The sequence below is a fragment of the Pholis gunnellus genome (genome assembly GCF_910591455.1).
Source record: "Pholis gunnellus genome assembly, chromosome: 12".
NCBI classification, from domain to species: Eukaryota; Metazoa; Chordata; class Actinopteri; order Perciformes; family Pholidae; genus Pholis; species Pholis gunnellus.
Genome location: NC_136539.1, coordinates 14,643,286 through 14,660,999, shown reverse-complemented (window position 1 = coordinate 14,660,999; position 17,714 = coordinate 14,643,286). Strand labels below are relative to the sequence as shown.

General features: G+C 41.2%; 4 protein-coding genes across 7 annotated transcripts in view; all 4 read left to right on the top strand.

The window, feature by feature from the left end:
- The window catches only part of myo10l3 (myosin X, like 3), a gene marked incomplete at its 5' end in the record, with an annotated part of 49,580 nt that extends 45,982 nt beyond the window's left edge, over positions 1-3,598 (top strand). The window contains 6 exons of the mRNA XM_079170155.1: positions 74-281; positions 453-589; positions 731-854; positions 942-1,397; positions 1,555-1,746; positions 1,844-3,598. Coding sequence (XP_079026281.1) covers positions 74-281; positions 453-589; positions 731-854; positions 942-1,397; positions 1,555-1,746; positions 1,844-1,948 — 1,222 coding nt within the window. The 3' untranslated portion in view covers positions 1,949-3,598. The remainder of the gene's footprint in view (positions 1-73; positions 282-452; positions 590-730; positions 855-941; positions 1,398-1,554; positions 1,747-1,843) is intronic.
- Positions 3,599-4,852: 1,254 nt separating this feature from the next.
- On the top strand, positions 4,853-8,350 carry pttg1ipb (PTTG1 interacting protein b). Its single transcript, XM_079170519.1, has 7 exons — positions 4,853-4,984; positions 5,333-5,388; positions 5,496-5,604; positions 6,076-6,178; positions 6,531-6,596; positions 7,032-7,078; positions 7,596-8,350. The coding sequence occupies exons 1-7, from the start codon at positions 4,882-4,884 to the stop codon at positions 7,637-7,639; spliced, it is 528 nt and encodes a 175-aa protein (XP_079026645.1). The 5' UTR covers positions 4,853-4,881; the 3' UTR covers positions 7,640-8,350.
- Positions 8,351-9,040: 690 nt separating this feature from the next.
- On the top strand, positions 9,041-12,216 carry sumo3b (small ubiquitin like modifier 3b). Of its 2 annotated transcripts, XM_079169627.1 has the most exons (4): positions 9,041-9,158; positions 10,216-10,344; positions 10,441-10,512; positions 11,014-12,216. In XM_079169627.1, exons 1-4 carry the CDS (start codon positions 9,138-9,140, stop codon positions 11,077-11,079), a joined length of 288 nt encoding a protein of 95 aa, XP_079025753.1. In that variant the 5' UTR covers positions 9,041-9,137; the 3' UTR covers positions 11,080-12,216. The 2 variants fall into 2 exon arrangements, with proteins under 2 accessions (XP_079025753.1, XP_079025752.1); XM_079169626.1 differs by having other exon boundaries at positions 10,216-10,512.
- Positions 12,217-15,459: 3,243 nt separating this feature from the next.
- The window catches only part of fmnl2a (formin-like 2a), a 47,056-nt gene continuing 44,801 nt past the window's right edge, over positions 15,460-17,714 (top strand). For all 3 annotated transcript variants that reach the window (XM_079169882.1, XM_079169883.1, XM_079169881.1), the window contains exon 1: positions 15,460-15,961. In XM_079169882.1, the coding sequence (XP_079026008.1) occupies positions 15,848-15,961 (114 nt within the window). In that variant the 5' untranslated portion in view covers positions 15,460-15,847. The remainder of the gene's footprint in view (positions 15,962-17,714) is intronic.

Below are 17,714 nucleotides of genomic sequence, written 5' to 3'. Positions count from 1 at the left end.
ATTCAAAACAACCTCATGGCCGGAGATTACAACGGGTCGGAACTTCTATTTGACTGTCTTTGTGTGTTTTCAGGATTAAGGAGCTGTTTCCTGGTACAGAGATCGAAATGTTCGCCCATTTCATCGGTGAGTCTCTGAAGAAGACCAAGAACAGAGAGTTTGTTCCCTCTCAAGAGGAAATCATTGCACTGCTTACCAGACAGGAAATGACCACCACAGTGTACTGCCACGGAGGAGGCTCCTGCAAGATCTCCATTAACTCGCACACCACCGCCGGAGAGGTAAGAGAGCCGTCGTCACTGCAACACAAGCAGTTTTTAAAATATCCCTCTGCAAGATATCGCTGTGATTACTTTACACAAACGCTGATGCAGATGTTTTAGTTTATAACGAGGCAAGAGGAGGCGCTGTGCTAATACATACTAAGCGTTGTGATTGTTGCTCTTGTCCAGGTGGTGGAGAAGCTGATCCGAGGTCTGGCTATGGAGGACAGCAGGAACATGTTTGCACTCTTTGAACACAACAACACTATAGACAGAGCTGTAGAAAGCAGGGTTCTTGTGGCTGATGTTTTGGCTAAATTTGAAAGGTACGTTACTCTTCATTACATATAGTATTTGATAATGTTACTCTAAATTCAGGGTCCTGTCACATAGGATACCTGTCCCCCGTTGATAAGAAAGAACCAAAATCGATATGTAAGTGACGAGTTTGTGGCTTTTCCCACCAGACTTGCTGGCAGTGAGGAAGCTGAGGATGAAGGCCAATGGAAACTCTATTTTAAACTCTACTGCTTCCTGGATGTGGAGAGCATGCCTAAAGAGGGAGTGGAGTTTGCGTTTATGTTTGAGCAGGTGTGTTTCACTCATCCTGTCGCACTTTATTGACTATTTTCAATCACAATGGTGCTCATGATGATAACTCGTATGCTGTTCCTCCAGGCCCATGAGAGTCTGACCCGGGGCCACTTCCCTTCCCGCGAGGAGACCCTGCAGCACCTGGCCGCTCTACGCCTGCAGTTTCTGTTTGGCGACAAAGCGAAGGTCACCTGGAGCCTGGATAACGTCTACCCCGTGGGACGTCTGCGCAGCCGCATCCTCCAGTTCACCAAGGTGGGCGCCGCCTCGGGCTCGGGCCAAACTCTGGAGCGTCGAAGGACTAGCTTCCTGGACGGGACCCTGCGACGGGGGTTGAAGACGGGCTCGATGAAGAAGCAGCGCATGGAGGAGGAGCAGATGTTGGAGATGTGGATAAAGGAGGAGATGTCTGCCACCAGGGCGAGCATCGTGGAGAAATGGTCCCGCCTCAGTGGTCTGGACCAGCACCAGGCCATGCTCGGGTACATGACCATCATCAAGGAGTGGCCTGCATATGGATCCACACTGTTTGACGTTGAGGTAAGCTTACGCGTCTTTGATTGATGCCCGATCCGATCAACGCGGTCGGTATCAGCCTCGATACTGATACGGCAGATCAGATCAGCGCGTCCCTAGTTGCGACTCCACTGCACACACTGGATGATGTTCATACCTCCCTGCGTTTGTGTCTTTTTAGTGCAAAGAAGGTGGCTTTCCTCACGACCTCTGGTTGAGTGTGAGCGCTGAAAATGTGTCGGTCTACAAGAGAGGAGAGCCCAAGCCTCTGGAGACCTTCCCATATGAGCACATCATTTTCTTTGGCGCTCCACAGCCCTGCACCTACAAGATCACCGTGGATGAGAGAGAGATGCTCTTTGAAACACCACAGGTGCGTCAACTTTTTCTGTAGATATCAGACTGTGTTTGTTTGTAAGAGGAAACAGGGATGTCTGCTGACTGTGTGTGTTTCATCTGTACATTGCCAGGTTGGAGAGATCACAAAGATTATGAAAGCCTACATCAACATGATTGTGAAGAAGCGCTGCAGTGTGAAGTCCGTGTCCAGTTATGGAACCAACTGGATCCGGTGATTCCCTGACAGGACTCGACATGTACTCTGCTACAGTAGAAGATGTAGAGATGGCAAGAGGAACAAAGCAACCTCCACAGAGGTCGTGTTTCAGAGCTTTCGACTGGCTACTTAGCAACGCAGACTAACTCCATCCAGAAAGATTCCTTTCAATAAAGACACACAAAAAAATGGAACCACTGCTTGTGACAAAAGTGGGAACATTTAAGCAGCTGCACCATTTTAAGCTTTACAGTCCAAGTGTTGCTGCCCTCCATGCAGTCTCATTAGTTACACTGCTCATATGTCACATCTTACTTGAAATATATTTCAGGCATCTTTTTTAAGTATTTCTTTTGCTAAATATTCAAGAAAACTAGACTCTATGTCTCAAATTTCCAAACAGACATTTATTCAACATCTGAATTAGGACTTTTTCATTTCTAAAAGTGTACATTTTCCTTAAACGTGCATCCAAACTAGAAATAAGAATGTGTTACAGTGGCAACTTGACTGAGTTGTCACCCTTTTTCAAGTGTTTTTCCTACAGATGTTGTGCCCCATTATAATGAATGTTCTCCTTAATGGAGATCCCCTCAGGTTTATGTGTCAGAAACTGAAACTGTCCCAGGGAGATATCCCTCATCTTGCCTTATTTAAGATTTTATTTGAGCTATTCTGGACTAAAAGATTCAGTGTATATGCGGCCTTTCAGGAATGGAATACAAATTTTGGGGTGTTGAGTATAGTGGTCAGTGGTAGGTATGGCCTCCACTGGTGCATTTGCTACAAAAAGCCCGTCCCTATCTTTTCAAAAAGAAAATTCAACATGAATAACCACTGCATCAGTGGAGATGCATCGTCTATAACCACTGCAGTCGAGTATTTTCTCAAAATGCACGATTACTAAAAATCAATCCAACCAAGAATATACTTCTCTACTAGAACAAGTACTTTTTGTTGAGCTGTTTTATTGTGTACTGACTTGAGGGTATGTAACTCAAACTGATGTCCAAGGTTGTGTTTTTAGAAACGAGGATAGTGCTTGTTGAGTGTGTCTGTGTCTAAAGACAGTTTTACTGTGTTTTTCTCAGTGATGTCATAGGCCTTGTAAGGGTGGGTTATTTATTTATGGAGGTGTCGATGGATTGGGAGAACAAGCGGAGGTGAACAGAGTGCTGGAAATGTGTTGACGCAGTTGTCCTAATACTTTTGATTTTTCTATTTGTGCATTCTTGGACACCGAAATGTAGATTCAGACAAGTTGTTCATAACTTACTTATGATTTTTCTCCATTTTGTGCCCTGTTTCTGAGCTTCTATCAACATCAAATAACCGAAGTGTGTTGCCCTCGACACCCAACATGCTCAATTCCTTTTATTGATCTAATAGGATATTTCTCTCTTCCAATGTAATTGAACACAAAGGATGCCTATGCCAGTTGACTTACAGTATAGTTCATGTTATGGTCCAAACATATTGAGCTTAGTATTTACCTCACTTCGCATCACTGTCTTCCATCGCTCTCCAATCGTACTCACTTAGGCGATCTGGTCAGCTGCCGGCGGCCACACCAGAGATTGATCTAGCCATTGACGATGACTGTATTTCTGAGATTTCTGATTGTTTTGAGGAAGAAAAATCAGAAAATGTTTTATATCAGAATTTAAAGATGCTCTAATAAATTATTGTATTTGAAAATGCTGTTTTGTGTTTATTACTGTCTCATTGTCATGTCTCACGGGGGACAAAATAGTATGTACAGTAAATCTGTTAAAAATGTTAACATTATACTACGGCTGAAACACTGAAGCTGGAAGTGGTCCATGTGCATTTTTGTGTATACAATTAATTAATTAATAAACAATACAATTAAAGCATTGCTAAATTGTGCCACAGCTAACTGTTAACAGTCTGTGTTTGCGTCTGTTAGAGTGGACCAATTACACCTTTAGCAATCTTATTAGTGTGACTTCTTATAATCATCACAGCTCTGCCCGTCATCATGCTGCATCATGCACTGTTGGCAGAATTTGAGGAACTGAAAAAGCTCCATTTATTTGAACTTGAAGAGGTTCACGTATTATTCCAAGATGATTCCACTGCCTCTAGCCTTGTAGTCAAACCAAATTAACAACCTGATGAAGCTTTTTATTACTCGATAATCTGTTCTATCGATTAGTCTGTGGAGAACTCATCTGGCATACAGTAAATTAGGATAAATACTGTGTAAAGAGCTGATATGTTTCCTTTAGGATTCTGCATGGTATGTTGGAATGGGCTGGATATTGAATATTGTGGCTCTTGGTTTTTAATTTATTGTGAACTAAAATAATTTGGATTAATTGTGAAGGAAGGAAAAACTTCCAGGCACCTTCAATAAAGTTTTTTCTTTTTACAACTTCATAATGTTAATAAATTATTCACTGACGTTTTATGGATCGGTTACAAATTGTAGCAAATTATATTTAAATGGTAATTGATGTACTTTTCCAATCCGCCATCAATTCTGCTGTCAAAAATGTTAAAAGTGGCCATTAATGAAAGGTAAGGTTTCAGAGTTAGTTCTCTAAAACGACACATGAGATTAAGCCACTAATAAAGGACTTTTACGACCACTTGTCTGTAATTGTGTGACAAAGCAATGTGTCGTGCTGAAAGAGGAGAAACTGCTCGAGATTTTTCACAACCTGGCAACCCAAAACGTGTTGTTATTATTGTTTCTTTGGACAGTTTTTGTTTGTTTGTTTTTTAAAACACAACATGACGGAACGGACACTCTCTGTGACCTACATTGAACATGTTCTGGCCTCGCAAAAGACATTATTTTGGGTTTCATGAACCAGCGTCAGGAGAACGTGACGTCAGCCCTCGAGGAGGTCCACCCTCCACTCCTCGGAAACGTTAGTTTGGTCAGTTACTTCCATGCTGTCGGCGGTTTGCGCTCGTCTCACAATGTCCGGAGTTTACAGAGCTTCAGCCTTTGCTTTTGTCTTGATTTTCTACGGAGTGTTTTTGACCACAGAGGCGCAGGCACCGACTCCTTCTCCAGCTCCGAGTAAGTGTGTGTGTGTGTGTGTTTTTCTCCAGCTTTTAGCCGTTGTGCTTTGTTTACCAGAGTTGGGTCAGGAGGTGGTCACATGACTGCAGAAAAACTGACCAGGGGAGGCAAAGATAATCATCTCAATTCATGGTAATGGTTCGCAAGCAAACTTTATCTTTAGTTTGTTTGTGTCTTAATAACTGTACACTCTGTTTATGATTTGTCACTGTGGGAATAAAGTTGAACCTCTTAAGATTGTATTTCCTGTAAGGCCATTTATACAACAGCTTGAACCTACAAAGTAAAAAGAGGGCCAGAATGCCATAAAACAATATAACACTCTGTATTGTATCTCTGTTTCAGCTCCTTGTGCCTCGAGATCCAACACCAGTTGTGCTGAATGTCTGCAGAATGTGACAGTGAGTCTCATGAACTCCAGCCAAATACAAATACTGTTACGGGTTTCAGCTTTGGTAGAGGTGTATTACTATGAATAACAATACTAAGCCCAGTGTTTTTGTTGCAGTGTTTGTGGTGCTCACCGACCGAACAATGCATAGACTATCCAGTGAGGAACATCCTGCCCCCCAGCAGTGTGTGTCCATTGAGTGATGCACGATGGGGGTTGTGTTGGGGTAAGACTGACAACAGCTTAGACCTCACATCTGGGTGTATCCTGCAAAAATGAATGGCAACTATTTCATTGTTTGAGTCATTTTTGCCCAAACATTCTCTCGTTACAGCCTTTAATTTGTGATGATTTGCTGCTTTTTTCTTTCTTACTTGAAAGTAAAGTGAATATCCAAAAACCTATTTGAAGAACTGAACTTGTGATTTAGGAAATATTATAAACTATTTTCTGACATTTTAGAAGTTGAACTAATCCATAGAAACAATTATCAGCAGAATAATTAATAAGGACATTAATTCCAGAACATCTTAGTTTACTAGTAATCATGTAATGTCAATTAATTGACTAGTCAGTTAATTGACTGAATGACTAATTATGGTGCTTTTTCTCTACAGAAAAACATTTTGTTGGTGATTGTTTTTGTGATTTTCAGTGTTTCTTTTTCTCTCTCTCCGTGTCCGCCTTTGATTTCCAGTAAACTTCCAGATTTTGATCATCACCATGTCGGTGCTCGGTGGCATCATCATTATTGGCCTTCTTGTTTGCTGCTGCCGCTGCTGCAAGTGTGAAAGACATGGGTGAGCATGGAGTCACGTGACGTGTTGGCTGGGAAATCTGGTTTAACATGGAAGGAGGAGGACGGGGAACACAATGGGTCGTTTTTGTGCGAGCCCGGGCTGATACCGCCGTCTCCAAAAGCCTGCCAGAATGTGTAACTGCAGCTTAGCTCTGAAAATAATAACATTGATCTTTCTATTTAGCCGTGGTCTCGCCTCTTTTAAAAATGTGTTAATTTAACAATGGCATACATATACGTTTGTATATATATATATAGACTTCTGGTCTTACTATTGTCATTTATATTGCAATGTAAGCTTTTATTTACAAAAACACAACTATGATGAACAATAGTATAACTGTTTATTCTAGGAACAAGAGAGAAGACGCAAAAGTGGAGCGACAAACCCGTGCGAGGAAGAGCCGTCAGAAGGCGAAGTAAGTAACCGTTGAGGAGGGATCTACAAAAATAACAAATATAACTATATATATATATATATATATATATATATATATTCAGATAAACAAACTACAAACCCATATTCATTTCTGTAAATGTCATTATGACAATAACTATAAAATAATATAAGAGGGAGTCTCCTAAAGCACGTATTGTGGACTGTCCACATCAGCCTGTTAATGAATAAATGTTCAAGATAAAACAGGCTAAATGTTCTTGCCTTCTCAAAAATGTAATTTTATCTTGTGTATTTTTAAGTGGCAGGTATTTAAAATGAATTAATAGGTTTTGTGGTATTTACCATCAGCTTACTTCAGCAGTACTTTGTGTTGTGAGGATTCAAACACTGTAGGCGTGAGTGTGTCCAGTGTTCTCTGCTGTCCAACAATTTGTCTTTGTGTCGTCCCTTACAGGAGTACAGAAATGCAGCTGAGACACGATGAAATCAGGCAGAAATATGGTGAGACTCGTTTCTTGGTTGTGTGGTTTCAGTGGGATAATAAATGTAAATGCTGGAATATCAAATATGCTTTTTTTTCACACAGCTTTGCTTACATGCACAGTGCTAAAAGAATTTCAAAATGAATGCATTAGGGGGTATGGGAACGATAAGATCGATACCATAAGATAAAGAGAATGGAACCTGAGCTGAGGGAACGAGGAACAACATAAGAAAAGTCTTCATAAAACAAGAGAGAGTCAAAATATAAACCACAATTTAGACCAAGTAGCGCCATCTACTGGATACAAACAACACTGTACAAAGCTGAGACACTAATTCAATTCTAACGCTTTTTACTTTGATTTTTGGGAGACAAGGATTTTAGAAATACAGTGATTTACTTGCTTTTAACCCACAATTTAAATTGTATGCAACCAGCAAACACTTGCTAACTAGTCCGGATGTGTTGTATTTCTAATCCAGTAATATGCCATACAATGGGTTATAAGATTTGTTCTCCATTGTTTTTTTACAGGTATGGCAAAGGATAATCCATACGCCCGTATGAACGATCGTTAAGAAGTATTTCAGCGGTGATTCCATAAGCAAATTCCTTAAGTTGATTTTATTGATGCCAGTAACATTGAGATTCATATAAGAAACTGTGATTATCTGATTTGGTTTCTGTGTCTGCAAAAAAAACACCAAGATGTTTTGAAATGATTTAGTGTGCACTATATTTCAAACACAGTCTATTCACCTAATGTTTCATGTTTTATACACGTTGCTCTCTGTTGTTATACCACATTCATATTTCTTATTCCTTAATTAGTTATAAATGATTATAGGAGAATGCGTTCAGTTAACTTGTTTTTCTGTCCACACAAGAAACTTAGATGTAAGGGTAACTCTGTCAAAACCTGTTGTCCACCATGATATGCAAACATTACTGTGTCATTTTGCACAACATGCACTATTGTTAGATTTCTATAACTCAAGAGTTGATCAGAGTTTGTGGTGCTTCTTTTATAACCAGCAGTATCGTTGTCATACTATATCAGTAATACACACTATTTTACTGATTGCCATTCATGTCTCAAGTACAACATTTATTTTTATATAAAAAGTTAATTTATCACATGTAACTCATTTTACGCTTATTGCTTTTTTTTATCTGTGAATAAATATCAGGATCAGAATAGTCCTGAACTTTCCTGGATAAACAAAATGTAACTATGTGTGAGGGATTTGATTTGTGTGCAGCTTTTGTGAAAAACAAATTGTGACCATTTAAAAATAAAATGAATAATTTTATTTTTTTTGTGACTTTAATTGTCAATCAATTTCCAAATTCCAAATTTCCCCATTTACCTCAAGCCCCAATCTACCCAAACACAAATACAGAAACAAGAGATGGCAACAAAAAAAAGCTATTCAGAACTGGGGGAAAGTATGGAAACATAATTCCTATGTTGGAATCAATGTTATCTGTGTGCTTCCATCTCACCCTCCTAGATCTATCACCTTTCAGAAAAAACTCAATGCATGTTGCAGTGCCTGAGTATAACTTTCCCTTCAAAGATTTCAGAAAAACAGTTGAGATCCACACTGAACCAAATCCAGGAATGTCGTTTTTTGGGGCACGTCTACAAATTATGAATACTGTGACGGACTAGTTGTGACCATGTAAAATCCTAAATTTCATCCCATGACTAAGAAATGTTAAATATCCTGAGACCATTTTATTTTAATCCTGGTTGGTTTGTTGTTGTTTCTGACTCCCACTGCAGGTTCAGTTCAATGCTTTTAACCGGCCGTGGCCTGTACTAAAGCCTGGCCTTGCAAAACGGCCCGTTTGTTTTACCTATGTCGCGGGAGTGCGCAAATTAGCTTGCGCGCTCACGTATCCGCGGCCCCGAAGAAAAGGTGGAGCACGTGACCCGTTTCGTCGAATTGTATTTTAAATTTCAGTGCGCGCTCCTGGTCCAAGCAAAACGCCGGAGGAACCGATAACCCGCTTCACCGCAAACAGTCTGTCTCTCTGCGTTATTATTAAATTCCCCGGGAAAATAGCACAATGTCTGAAGAAAAGCCAAAGGTCGGTAACGTTACTGAGTTTATTCGAAGCAACATTTTGAACATGTTTGCCGTTAGTTGCTAATGATGCTAGTTACAAGTTAACGTTAGCTAGCACGTTCTGCTAAGCTAGCCGTGCTTCCAGGCTACAGTTACCGCATTTTGAGCGGGTCGACGGAGAAAACAAAGGTTGACCAATTTGCGGATATTTTGGCTTTAGACGCTCCGTTTTGTGTTTACAGAGTCCCACTAATGCAAACATCGGCTACTGCTAGTTACTCACTAGTTCACTTTTAAATTAATATGTTTGCTAACGTCGGCATCAGCGATTATCAATGAAATGCACGAATTGTGTTTTCCCATTCATTTGCGCCATTGTGGCTTTCTGCGCCAGTTTGAACGCGGACTAGCTTTGCTATGCTAACCAAATGGAGAACCGAAATGAGTGTGAGTGCAGTGTTTTGGATGACGAAGCCTGCCCCCACGGACAACTCGTGTCTTGTTAAATGTAACTGCAGCTAACTGAAGTTAGCCGGCTAGTTAAGTTAGCTTGTTTGTTGTAGACAAACGTGATTCACCGGGAACCGGTGTCCCAGATCAACTCGGGTCAGATTAATTAATGGCCTGATGTGTGGTAGCTTGTTGTGACGGCAGAGGTTGAGAGCGTAATGAGAAAGCAGAGCTTTCTTCCCGAATAATCTGTATCTTCTCTGAATAACATATCCAATACACTCTCATTTTAGATGTGTAGGTGAGTGAGATTGTGTAACCTAACAGGACTGACTAGTTCTCGTTTGAATGTTGAACCCCCTCCCATAACATAATCAGCATATGGGAGTAATTTGTGTCTAGGCCTTTCAGGAAGGAGCCGACTATAACCTGCACAGGCTGTGTGTGTGTGTGTGTGTGTCTCCTCTCATCGCTCAGCCACCTCACTTGTTCAACATACTGTCGGATTAATTTGTGACACCATGCACTGTGTAGTACTTACAGCAATCCACCTTCTTTCTTTTTGTTTCATCATAACGTTCTCATAAAGCAGGTATGTTGCTTCCACTGATGAGTGTTTTTCGTTGCAGGAGGGAGTGAAGACTGAGAACGACCACATTAACCTCAAGGTAGCTGGTCAGGACGGGTCAGTCGTACAGTTCAAAATCAAAAGGCACACTCCACTCAGCAAACTAATGAAAGCATACTGCGAAAGACAGGTAAGTCATTCTGAAAGACTGAAACATAAATGCGCATTTTCCAGGGATAACAATAGAACTGTTTCATTGATATCTTATTTCTGTCTTTTTTTACAGGGATTGTCAATTCGTCAGATACGGTTTAGGTTTGATGGACAGCCAATTAATGAAACGGACACACCTGCACAGGTTGGTGAAAGCTGGTCTCTTCATAAATCCTCAAAAAGGCAAACTGTTCTCGGGTCAATCAAGTTTCATATTTTATTTTGAGGCACAATTGGGTAATGCGTCAGAACACTAGTGTGTCATGTCATTGACCTTTGTGCACTGTCCAAATTGGTGAAGTGTTTCTGTAAAGCTGCATGAATGCTCACACCTGTTTAATCAGTGTAAAAAGTGCATGTAGCTGGTAACAAAGATCATGGGGTGGGTGTCGTATTCATTGGATCGCGGTTAAAATAAGAAAGAACCCAGCGTAAAGACGGTCGCCATCCAAAAACATTACCTAAATACATTTGTCTAAAATTATTGATTGAATCACGAAGCTTCTGGTACTTTTCAATACTAGTGCAGGACACATTGCTTTCAGTACCAAATGGTATTTAGGCGTCTATACCCAGCTCTACTTATGAGGGTAAATATTCTATATTTGCTGTAGAATAATCTCTTTTTTTGTTTTGTTTATTTCAGCTGGAGATGGAGGATGAGGACACTATTGATGTATTTCAACAACAGACGGGAGGAGTTTCTTCTTAAGTCGGATGTGGACTCTTGGGAGAACATCCACATCATTATTTTCATGTTGTATTTGTTTTCTCTTAATTCTCCCCCCCTCCCCCCACTGTGCTTGGTCAGGCTGTTCACAACATAAAAGAAGCTTTTTCATTTGGGGCCAAATCCTAACTTTGAGATGCAGGGTAATTTTTTAAAAAGTGTTTTATTCACATGAATGGATGATTTGTAATTGTCCGAGACAGGGACACGTCTCAGACAGATATGGCTTGTAATGAAGAAATAAAATAACACACTGCGCTCTTTTGATGTTGAAATGACCACATGCATGTCTCATAAACCATAAGCTGAACTACATGCCAAAATCCTATTTTTTTTTTCCCCCCTCTTTTTGTTTAAGTTTTCCAGATAGTTGTGAGCATTTAAATTCAGGTTGGGCTCAACTATTTTTAATTCATGTACTTGGAGGATAGCTGCTAGATGGCAGCCTGCGGTTTCTCTCTGTAGTTGGGAAAGACATATTGACAACTTTCAAGTAATACACTTTTAGTTGTTTTTTTTAGTTGGTTTTTAAGGAACATTGAAAATGATTTGATGTATCCCTGCCCAAGAAAGAACTGTTTGTGCTGAGAAAGATCCATGTGGCTGGTGTACCTCAATACTGTCACCCTTGACTCTTTGGTAAATAAAGTACAGTCATGTTTCTGGACCAAAAAGCTAAATGAATAGTGTTCTTTTATTAAAAAAAAGGGTTTGGTTAATATATAATATGTAGATGTAAAGAGTTACTGTGAGCAAAACAGTTCTCTTGATGTGTTTTCTTTCCAGCTTTTCAGAACTTCAGAATAAAAGTAATTCCCCTTAACCAGTGTCCAATCTGCGGTTATATAATTCAGTCCGTGTATAAATATATATTGAGTCAATGTTGTGTTGCCAATATGAATACATTTGTCCAACATCTATCCAAACATCCTTAGTTTGTTTGACTCTTGTGTGTTGGTAAGTAGAAATCTTGTTTTATAAGAATGTCCTTCATTTTTGTGTCTTCATTTGTTAGCTTTGCAGGGTGACATTGGCAGATCACCCCCCCCTCCCCATTTTTGTTTTGGGATTTGTACATTATTTGTTGTCCCTATACTGTATACAATAAATATAGTTTGATACTCAGCCTCTTGCATTGTATATTACCTTCCATTTGTGTGCTATAAGATTCATCTTTTAGCATGCTACAGGGCAAGTAAATTTAAATATTCACTTCTAACAACATGCAGTTGAAGGGCTGACTACACTCCTGGACGGTGGTTTGATTCATGTAACCTAATTAATGCTATTGTGGAAACTAAAGAGTGATTGTTTATGTCGTTTGTGTTAAAGTAGTTTGATCCAGAGGAGGCAATACTCTTTACGTACATCAGAGAGCGCTGTTGTTCTGAAGACTCGGGATCACTGCTTGCTCTGCGAGATCTGCATTTCTACTTGTTTGAATCGCTGACGTCTCCAGCCCTTAAATTAAAACACAAAGACACATTTGTTGCTCCACTCCAGCCTTGTGAGGGCCATAACTCCACGGGCCTTCTTTTTGCTTAAGAGAACTTCATTTCACAGATGTTACTTAACTGAGCAGCCAAATGAACTCCCTGTGAGCCTCCTCACACACTGGGTTGATTGTGCTCCCTTTTATTTCTGGCATCTTCTTTGCATTTTATATTTCCTTGTGGATATATCTGGAGTCTCTCATATGTCCCCCAGGCTCCACCCATACATTTAAAAAAAAAAAACACCTCGATTCTGCGTACAGTGTGTATGTTATATAAAAGCACTCAGACGTTAACTAATTAAAGATATCGTCAGGGCATTGCTGTTAGTTGGTGCTGTGAGTCACCATCAGCTGTGTCAGGAACCACATGTCCTCAATTGTTTTTTCACTGCAGATAATGGAGAGAAGCTTTGTATTATCGTTATTGTGTTAACGCTCATTCATAGTCTGTCGTATGACATGCACGGCTCTGCTGTCACAATACAGTAAGGATTGTTTGTTTACTATTGTGACAAGATAATAGGTGGATTATTGAGTCCAAGTACACAGTCACTCGCATGTATTCTGAATAAAAAGGAATTATGTTCATATGAATAACGAATACAGGCTTCTGTGTATGAAAGACAGAATTGTATGAGAACTAAAAAAAAAAATATGCTGGTGAATGAAACTTGGCCCTTTTTCACAAGTCTTATTACCAGCCGGGGCCCCGGACCCCCACCGCCCCGGAAGCACATTTCAAACTGATAAGATAAGAGCCTTCATGTGGGCCCTGCTATAAGATGGCTAATGTAAAAAAAAACTAATTAATTTGTGTTTAATGGGATTACCACACAGCAAACATGGGGCCATGTAATAATCCATCGTAGGAACACTGTACACGCGCACAGAGTAGGGGAGCAATAGGGGGTTAATAGGCCCACCTGCTCCACAGTTTCTTCCTTATCTTGTGATCAGTTACCCATTATTTGTTATACTTTTGTTGTCACTTTAGTGTACACATTCAACGCAACGCTTAGGCTGTAATCTGTAACAAAGTAATACACATGATGAAAGTAAGGGCAGAGAGCACTTACATTACAGGCCAGCTGCTCCAAATACTCATTATGTTAATTTTTGTACATTTTCTTGAATTGAATAATAAATTCCACATTATCTGTCTTCATTAAAGCTAATGTGAATACTCTTCTTTCTTTTTTTCATCCAAACCCATGTGCTATATTTGTATTTGTTGGGCTGAATTCTGTCCGTTCACCTCCTTCCTTCACAGTGGTAGTTGAATTATTGATGTGTGATTCGGATGAACATCAGAATGAGCAGCGTCCTCTCCGTAAGTAAAATCCAATAAGTGCATTAACATGTAGTACACACGTACATACATTATACAACACAAGAGGAGGGGTCTTCAGACAGAGCAAATCAGCTTAACTTGGAACACATAATGATCGTATGAGGTCAGTCAGCCGTGTTTCGCATCCTCAATGTGTCCAGCCAGCATCGTCAGATGTGACACCCTCCCTCGCTGAATCAGTCCAGCAGCCTGAATGAAACCACTGTGCATCTGGAGAACCTCTGGATCGTCTCCAGAGCGCTGCATGCTGATGTCACCCTCTTGTGCGTAATGTGGTCCCCACCCTGTTGACAGATCAGATTTCCCTCCGATGCATGTAGAGATCTTGAGGGAGCATAAACGTGTCAGTGGCTGTGTTATCATAAAATTGTTGTTGTAACTTTGGGTGAACTTGTTTTTAGACATTTTGACTTGTCATAGAAAGAAAACACCTGTTCTTTTCATGTCAAAATGTCTTTGGTAAATAAAAAAAAGCCACATTGCTCTCACTCAGGGAATATTTGAAAGTCATAAATCCTCAGATAGAATCTGGACAAAAGACCTGTCTGTATTTGCTCAAGGCTTTGTCCCGTAGATAATGGCTGAGGAGAGATGTTAGAGACAAGAGTAGGAGACAGGAAAGGTTAAACTAATCTCAGGTTCCCTCCGAGTATAGCATTCAATTCTAGAAAATAGATTAAATAAACAAAACATGTTTCTCTGTTTGTCACTGAAAACATCTCATGGAGCCCTATGAAGAAGTAAATGATGTTACAAAACCACTTTATTTACCCGTGAAAGAGCAAATGTATTCAGCTTGCCACAACCCAGATAAACAAACACACAGAATAGATAAGAAAAGAAGGTTAAAAACACAAGTCATATCTGTATCTGTAAGAATAAAGGCTCTGTGATATTTGCTTTTCATGCTTTGTTTTTCAGACATGTTTTAACTCAGGCTACCAATGTTATTCAAGCTGTTTTAAGACACGTGTACTTAACTTACAGTAGAAGTTACTGCGTGCAATTTGCCAGATGTTTTCACAGATCAAACACAGGTGTACTCAATAATAATAATAATTGCTGCATTACATCCAGGTGCGCCAGTTCCAGGATCTTATTGACTGCAGTGACCCTATAATCAAGGGTACCTCAATCACAAATTGAGGGGGAAAACACACACAAATAGTAAAGAATGAATTCACCTATAGCGCCCAAGTTTGTTGTCTCTCACCATGGACTCGAAGTACCACAATGCAACACAGACAAATATCATCTACTTAGCTACGGGCTTTTGGGAGCTACGCCCCAAGAAGAAGAGGGAGGCTTGCCCCTGAAAGAACTCATTGTAGAGAGGGATGGGAGTGTGTGCAGCCGCGGTGTGAGCGTGCGTGCATGTGCATGTGTGTGTGTGTGAGTGTGTGTGTTTGAGGAGCCCCCTCCTCCTTAACTAGCTGGTCAGCAGCGGAGGGATTAGTGAAGCACAGCTCCACTCACTACTAACAGTGGGGGGGTGGGGGGGAAATTGCAATAAGCGTGAATCATGGTCGTCGTCATTACTACCGGCTGGGAGTGGAGCCGAAATTGTGCAAGATACGGATAACGGAGAAGAAAGGTCCTTTGCGGATCGAGTCAAGTTTCCCCAGGTCTCCTCGTTCCGCCGTGAAAAATGCCTCACCAGAGGCTCCGCTGCTGCCGCACGCCGCTGCTGCCTCTTGTCGGACCCGTCCCCTGCCTCCCTCACATGTGCTTTATGGTGAAGAAGTGACCAGGATACAAACCTGTACAAGGAGTCCGTGGAAGGGCGACAAAAAAACCAAAGGACGTGCGGATAATTCAATTTTTTTTTTACTTTACTTTTTTCGCCCGTGTGGAGATTGTCTCAAGTAGGAGAGAGAGAAAAGTTGTACTCAAAAGAGGACAACATGGGAAACGCGGGGAGCATGGACCACCACGCTGATTTTAGAGGACACAACATGCCTCTGAAACTCCCCATGCCCGAGCCGAGTGAACTGGAGGAACGATTTGCAACCGTTTTGGTAAGAGGAGGAGAAGAAGAAAAAAAAAAAACATTTTGCATCTGTCTTCTCTTTGTTCCCCTCCATGCTTCGATGTCCCGGGACGGGACAGCTGTGCGTGTAGGTTGGACCTCTGTTTGTCCAGCACGCCTGTCCTTTGTTGTTCAGGGGGAAAAGGGGTATTCCGTGAAAAAGCCATTTGTGTCAGAGGTACAATAGATATGCATCTGTTGCACTGTGAGGGTGAAGTAAAGTCTAGTTAACTCTTATCAAAGTAGTGATAAAGTTACAGGACTGTGAGCACATTGACACTTTAAATTAGTCTTATTTTTGACTCATTAAGTTTCTCAACTTTTGGCCACACATTGCGGAAATACATCAAAACACAAGATAACAAAATGTTTTTACAGCGCAGTGATCTTCTCATTCAGCAGCCCACGTCCAGCCCTGGATGGCTTCTGTAATAGTGGCACCCAGACACCTGCGGTCAAATTATTGTTTTTATGGCAGTCTTTTTTTTTTACCCAACTTTATGAGTCCAGGCGCTGGCTCACGACTGAAGCTCTAAGTGCCCAGCATGCCAGCTCCTTTCCAAACATCTGTCACATCATAAAGCGTCCGCAGCGCCTGTCAACAATTATGTTACCTGGGAGTGAACGCCAAACATTCCTGGTGTTGTTGACAGATCCTCCAGACTTTAAAGTGCCTTGGAGGTCAGTTAATAGGTGAAGGAAAAGTGTTTATGTTGATGGTTGACTAAAACTGTTGACTGATTTGTGGGAAGGACTGACGCGTTTATTCACCATGTTCTCTGGTGCGCCAAGAGGCCATTATTGTGAGTAACAAATAGCTGATGAGGAGCATTTCCAGCACACTGCTCCTCAGTCAGTGGATAAAGGCCCAAATAGAAGAACAGTGCAGCGATGGTGAAATTTGAGAGCTGGTAAAATGTGGGTCAAACGTGATTGTCGCCTGGCCCACTGCTCTCATAAACATGATCTGCTCAGTAAGGGGAATTTGACTTGAGCAAGCAGGTTCTCACGGCAGCGTGATTTGAAATGTTTCGCGTTCTATCGGTTCCCCGTTGCTGCCTTTTCCCCCCTTTTTGTTTTGGTTCATGTTTGGTTCTCAAATGGGCACAGATCTTTTTAGCCTGTAAGCCCATCACAGACAGGGGGATCAAGTTTTGGTGGAAGTTAAATCATCGTGTCCCACATGGGGTGTGTTGGGTGCGATTGCTGCTTGTCAGACACTGATGAATCCCGCTCTGCGCCTGGAGGCAGCGGCCTTTGGTGTCGGGAGGTTTGACGTCACAGCGCGGAGGGATTTGGGCCTTCTTCTTAATCACCTCCCGCTTTTAGAATCACCTACTTTTTGTTTTTGTTTTTTTGAGCGTCGAGGTTTTCCCCGCTTGCTTCTGGGTTTATAAACGGCAGTAACTGTCGGGGATGAGAGAACGATTAGGATCCATAAATGTGTTGTGCAAAACTAATCCTTGTTATGCTTTTTAGAAAACAAACCCTACCTGTCTAACTCGAGGATTTCGTGGGCTGGCTATCAGAAAAGCCGATCCTCACAGCATGTCAGGACCCCCCCCCCCCCCTCGCTCCCTTCCTCCCCCCCCACTGCTGCCAGCATGATGCCTCAGCTCTTGGCGGGATGGAAGCCCTCCAGCATTAGAATAACTTAGTGCTATAATCACAGCATTTAGTGTTATTTACTGCCATTTAAACCCTCATGTGTCTCAGCCGTGCCTGATGGCAGTTGGCTCCAT